The sequence below is a fragment of the Triticum dicoccoides genome, chromosome 1A, assembly GCF_002162155.2.
Source record: "Triticum dicoccoides isolate Atlit2015 ecotype Zavitan chromosome 1A, WEW_v2.0, whole genome shotgun sequence".
Classification (NCBI taxonomy): Eukaryota; Viridiplantae; Streptophyta; class Magnoliopsida; order Poales; family Poaceae; genus Triticum; species Triticum dicoccoides.
Window position 1 is genome coordinate 1,023,819 of NC_041380.1, and position 6,738 is coordinate 1,030,556.

General features: G+C 51.2%; 1 protein-coding gene across 1 annotated transcript; it reads left to right on the forward strand.

Moving 5' to 3' along the window:
- Nucleotides 1–867: 867 nt before the first annotated feature.
- LOC119323079 (polyphenol oxidase, chloroplastic-like) lies at nt 868–3,179 on the forward strand. Its single transcript, XM_037599672.1, has 2 exons — nt 868–1,412; nt 1,977–3,179. The coding sequence occupies exons 1-2, from the start codon at nt 877–879 to the stop codon at nt 3,091–3,093; spliced, it is 1,653 nt and encodes a 550-aa protein (XP_037455569.1). The 5' UTR covers nt 868–876; the 3' UTR covers nt 3,094–3,179.
- The last annotated feature ends 3,559 nt before the right edge of the window (nt 3,180–6,738 follow it).

The following is a 6,738-nucleotide window of genomic DNA, read 5'->3' on the forward strand; positions in this document are numbered from 1 at the left end:
CGCACGCAGCCAGTTGTTGTTGCCAAAACCTAGCTCGGGTCACTAGCCTGGTTGTCACAAATGTACAAACCTCAATAAATAGTAAATAAGGTTCACGATACAATAATAGCTTGTCTACATCATTTACCGGAAACATTTGAAAATAATAAGCAAAGTATACGTAGTACCATATATATGTCAAAAAGGTAATTAATGTGCTATAAACATCGTTTACCCGAATGACGCAAGCCTTTGCCATACTCCGGGGCCCCTCCCCCCTCACCCACCCCGTGTCGACGCGCGCAGCCAGCTGTGTTGTTGCCCGCGTCGGCTCGTTCCTGGCAAGACTTCGCCGAGGAGGTCAGGGCTTTGCTGGAATTCCATTGATACGTCCAAAAATATAGATGACTCTGATTATCAAGCGGTTCGTTCATACATGTACACATGTAATAGTACAGTGTTTAACTGTTTATGCAGTGTGCCAAAATTGTCAAGCACTCTACTGTACTATATACGTAGCTGCTTAATGTGCATGTCATGATCCCTTTTAAGATCCAAGTAGTTTCTCACGTTTGATAGGTATAAGCACTTTACCACCATTCGGCATGAATGGTGAGCTATCTCAAAAAACTAATGTAAGCACTTTACTACGTATCAACTTAAGTAACTTGCGAATCGTGAACTGCACTTTAGTCATTGCCATCAAACCTCGACGAACACTGACCAACAGTTGTAAGGCAGTTCAACCATCACACGTAACCAACAGGCAAACCGAACAGCTGCGAGCCCTGCCGCACGTGCACGAAGTGGCACGCACGGCTATATATAGGACCACACGGAGCAGTGCAACACATGTCACAGACTCACACTTAACCATTTTACCTCCTCGAGTTTACCATGGAGATCAGCAGGAGCGTGCCAAGGTGCACCACCACCACCCCTGGCGCTCGTATGCCGTGCAGCCTCCAAGCCCTCGTGCCCACGAAAGCAAGGCAGCCACGGCGTCTCACGTGCAAGGCAACGGGCGGCCGCGTTTTTTTCTTTTTTTACGTGCTCCTCGGCCTGGACGCACAGCGAGGCCGAGCGGCAATCGCCGCGCCCATCCAGGCCCCAGACCTCGGCAACTGCAACCCGCCGGACCTCCCGAACACGGCGCCGGACACCAACTGCTGCCTGACGTCCGGCTCCGGCATCGGCATCATCGACTTTGTGCTGCCGCCGGCCTCCTCGGCGCCGCTTCGCGTGCGCCCGGCCGCACATCTGGCGGACGCGGAGTACGAACGGGCCGTGGCGCTCATGAAGCAGCTGCCCGGCGACGACCCGCGCAGCTTCGAGCAGCACCGCGCCTACTGCGACGGCGCGTACGACCAGGTCGGCTTCCCGGACCTGGAGATCCAGGTGCACAACTGCTGGCTCTTCTTCCCATGGCACAGGTACGTAACGTACACCACATAATAAATACACGTTGTTTACACATAACCAATATTTTTGTTACCGGTCAAAATTTCAAGATTTCTCATAGTTACTGCATATTTCCGTGCCCGACGGTAAATCGTCATATCGAGCAAAAAATATCATTTTTTGAAATTTTTGAATTGAAACACTCGATTTACTTTAAAGTACGTAGGATCTAATTAATGCCATGAGAGTTGGTTCTGGCATGTTGGTAGCAACCTCCTGTTTTGAGAGGTCTCTGGTTTGAATATTCGTTCATTCACTTATTTGAATTTAAAATTCAACTACAAAAATCGCTCGAAATATTCTTGATATTTCTCGGTATTTCTCGGTAACCATGATAACCACATTTACCAGTCCCTCTTGGTAAAATTCCCTCATTCGGTAATCAAAACCTTGCGCATAACACATGCATGCATGTCCATTTTTGTTAGCTTAGTTAGTAATTGGTCGTCGGGTGTGCAGTAAGCCGGACTGCACCTTTCGTACAGAGCGCCAGCTGAACGCGGCGTGTTGACTTTTTTGGTGCTGCGTGCGTGCAGGTTGTACCTCTACTTCCACGAGAGGATCCTCGGCAAGCTCATCGGCGACGACACCTTCGCGCTGCCGTTCTGGAACTGGGACGCGCCAGCCGGCATGACGCTGCCGGCTATCTACGCCAACAGGTCGTCGCCGCTGTACAACGAGAGGCGCGACCCCGCCCACCTGCAGCCGTTCCCGGTCGACCTCGACTACAATAAGATAGATGTCATCATCCCAACAGACGAGCAGATCGACCAGAACCTCAACATCATGTACCGCCAGATGGTGTCGGGTGCCAAAAAGACTCAGCTGTTCATGGGGCAGCCGTACCGCGCGGGCGACCAGCCGGACCCTGGCGCGGGCTCCGTGGAGAACGTGCCGCACGGCACGATGCACACCTGGACGGGCGACCCGGCGCAGCCCAACAGCGAGGACATGGGCAACTTCTACTCGGCGGCGCGCGACCCCATCTTCTTCGCGCACCACGGCAACATCGACCGCCTCTGGCACGTCTGGCGCGGCCTCCGCCCAGGCAACGCCGACTTCGCCGACGCCGACTGGCTCGACACCGCCTTCCTCTTCTACGACGAGGAGGCACGCCCAGTGCGCGTCCGCGTCCGCGACTGCCTCGACCCGGCCGCCATGGGGTACGCGTACCAGGACGTCGGCCTGCCGTGGCTGAAGGCCAAACCGGCCAACAGATCCCGCAGGACGCCGGCGCACGCCGCGGGCGCGCTCCCGGCAACGCTGAGGGAGACCGTGCGGGTGAAGGTGACAAGGCCCCAGGTGTCGAGGAGCGACAAGGAGAAGGAGGAGGCGGAGGAGGTGCTGATCATCGAGGGGATCCAGGTCGTCGACCACTTCAAGTTCGTCAAGTTCGACGTGCTGGTGAACGTGCCCGAGAGCGGAGGCGATGGCGCGTCCGGGTACTGCGCCGGCAGCGTCGCGATGACGCCGCACATGATCGGGACGAACAAGAAGAAGGGCTCCATGAAGACGGTGGCGAGGTTCGGCGTCTGCGACCTGATGGACAACATCGGGGCAGACGGCGACAAGATGGTGGTCGTGTCGCTCGTGCCCAGGTGCGGCGGCGAGCTGGTCACCATCGGCGGCGTCAGCATCGGCTATACCAAGTGAAGCACCGCCACCGTATATACCGCGTGTGGTGTATATCTAAACAAGTCGCTCATGAGCGATCGTTGCGTGCTTTAACATGCAATCTACTGCGCTTATATTGCACCGTATGTAGGTGCATATATCTCTATCTTTCCCTAATATATATATACCTATATATATATATATGAAAAATCCATCCTACCATCCGGTAGTAGTTACCTCACATGTATTATATACCACCATGTGGTACTATATATATAATATTTTATTATTTTAAATATGTTTATATACTATATTTAAAATATTTCAAAGCAAGTTATATGAAAAAATTGCATATGAGCCCATAGTTTTTGTTATATTTGTGAAATACGCACATATTTATAGGTAAACAAGAGCATACTCAAAACATAAAAGAGGAGTCATATATTCTGATCATAACCTGAACTTTCCATATAACGCGCCTGAACTTCCCTGTGTACGTACCCGACCTTCCGGCTATCTTCGCAACCGTGGCTTCCCCCGCAAATTATTCCGGTCAGTAGTGTTGTCTGGGATGTGACTATAATCCAGATACTCATACCTGCATCTAAATGCTCGTTTTGTCAGGACCCCGACTCGATGTCACATCGATCTAGCCGGTAACACCTCATATCACTTTGCGGCCTCACGCACGGTATCCCCACGGGTGTCGCCTTACCTTTGCCCGGGACCGTTTGCGCATTTTGGCTCACGTATATGATAGTGTCGCTAGCATCCATATGATAAAGAGCCCGGGCTGACATGACTAGTCGTAAACCCAAAGTGGCACAGACTTACAGGGACAGGCATCCATGACCCAGCTTCGAACGTGTCGGTCATCAGCAAGTGGGTCCGGGCTGTAGCACTGGGCTAGCAGGACTCCGGTAAACCGGGCTGTAGCGGGCTAACAGGACTCCGGTACTCAAAGCGTGACATTTCCCCGAAGGGACAGACACAGGAACGAAGAAGGACACATGCCGGCCAGCCTAAGTGTTCCAGAGCAGTAGCGAGCTACCATGGCTCGGTGGAAACACTAGGAGACATTTCCCGGTAAGAGAGGCTACTAAAGATAAACAACTAGATGGTCAGATCCCACACATACCAAGCATTTCAGTAGCATACACACAATATGCTCGATATGTGCAAATACAACGAAGCATCACAACATGACTCTACGACACAAGTACTTATTCAATAGGCTCCGAGGAGCGAGATATTACAAACATGGGTCTCATGACCCAACATTCAGAGCATACAAATCAAGCACAAGCGGAAGCTATCATGTCTGAGTACAGACATCTATAAATGAAAAAGGCTGAGAAGCCTGACTATCTACCAAATCCTGCCGAGGCACAAGATCGTAGCTGAGGTAACAAGCTAAACGTCGAAGTCCACGTGGAACTACTAGTGAGACTGAAGTCTCTCTGCAAAAAACATAAAATAGGCAAACGTGAGTACAAATGTACCCAGCAAGACTTACATCAGAACTAACTACATATGCATCATTCTCAACAAAGGGATGGTGGGGTTTAACTGCAGCAAGCCAGCTTTGACTCGGTGGCTATCCTGAACTACGACTGCAAGTAACTCTTTTGAGGTGGCGCACACGAGTCCACATATTCACCAACCAATACACCACTATGGAACCGCTCCCGTCTCCCTACGAGAACGCCATCCATAACACTCACGCTTATCTTGCGTATTTTAGAGTATCCACTTTCACTTGTCTATGAACTGATATAAGCAACCCAGAGGTCCTTTTCCGTGGACACGGCTATTCGAATAGATTAGGTTAACCCTGCAGGGGTGTACTTCTTCACACACGCTCTCACCACTTACCGCCGTTTACACGACATGTACTCGGCAACCTTCAAGCGGAAGCCCAACGTGGGTGTCGGCCACGACCTACCTAATCACCTAAGTCTCTAGTCCAGGTTTATCGCCTATTCGGGTTCCATCCATGAGGAGATCCGGCCGGAGTTTCGCTCACAGCCCCAAACGATGTGAACAGGGCTCCCGAGACACCAAACGGGCGCCCGGTACACCGTGCCACGTGCCTACCGCATCACAGCCCACCCCTACGGTCAGCGCTGCCCACGGCCTCCAGCATACTACAAACACAAGAAACTACTTGCAACTCCTGGACAGAGGACAAGGGTGATCAAGAAGCCGAGAGGGTCCATTGGTTTCGGGCCCAATGCGTGGTAGTAGCTGAATCATGGATCACAAACACAGAACTCAGTTCCTGAGGACGGCTGCAATGAGACAACCCACCATGTACTCCTACATGGCCTCTCACCGCTACCTTTACCAAATCGTGTTCACACACTTAGCTCACACACAGTAGGACAGGTTTACACGCCTCTGATTCATCCCCGATGAATCAGACCTGAAGCAGTAGCAGGCATGACAAACAAACATGAATGAGTAGGCACAACAGGGCTCAAACAACTCCTACTCATGCTAGTGGGTTTCATCTATTTACTGTGGAATGACAGGTCATGCAAAGGATAAAGGGGTTCAGCTACCGCAGCAAGTAACAGATGAATCGGTGTTGTCCTAATGCAGTAAAAGAGAGCAGGAGCGAGAGAGTAGGATTGTATCGGAATGAACAAGGGGGTTTTGCTTGCCTGGCACTTCTGAAGATAACATTGAGTCTTCATCAGTGTCAACGATCACATCATCGGTACACATCTATCGAGAGGGGACAATTACCGGCAAATACAGAAAAACACGATCAATGCAATGCACAATATGATGCATGATCATGACATGGCAAAATGAATGTGTTTTGGGCTAATGCAACTAAAACCAGATTAAATGAAGTTGGTTTGAATATAAAATTCAAATTCAAACTCCATATGTGATTAAATAAATGCCCTTTAATTGATTTGTGCTAAACAGCACCTATAAGTTGTTCTAACATGCATGAAAATGGTACAGATGGATTCCTTGAATTTTTCTGATAATTTTTCATATATAAATTATTTAATTTGGAGTTACGGTTAATTTTCTATGATTTTTAGAAGTTTATACAATTTTCTGGATTTTCTGAATTATTTTAGAAAATGATTATCTGCGTCATCATTGCGTCATGCTGACCTCAGCAGGTCAACAGACCGGGTCCAGGTCAAACCTGACACTGGGACCCACATGTCAGTGTGATTAGCTTAACTAAAATTAATTAAACTAATCCTAATAGTTAACAGGGCTGGGCCCCACCTGTCATTGACTCAGGAGAGTCAACCGGGGCCCACCCGTGGTCAAAGTCAAAGTCGGCTGCCGGCGTTTAGCCGCCGGCGAGCCCGACGCGGCGGCGGGAGTGGTTTTGGCCACTCCGGCGACCAAATGGGCCGCGGAGGGCATCTAGGAGGAGCTGGGGACGAGCCGAAGCTCTTGGTGGAGTCAGTTGCGCTCGGGGCGGCCGGAATCGGTGCCGGCGGCGAGCGAGGCGGCGGCCGGAGCTTCGGGTTCGAGCGGGGCGAGGCCACAGAGGACGGGAGGGATGGTTAAGGGGCTCGCCGAGCTCCTGAGGATGCTAGGAGCACGGTGCCGTGCTCGGTTTCGAGCCTTGCTGTCTGCAGTGACGGCGGCGACATCGCCGGCGGAGCCGAGCTCGCGGCTCCGGTGGGATCGGGGCTACAGGGC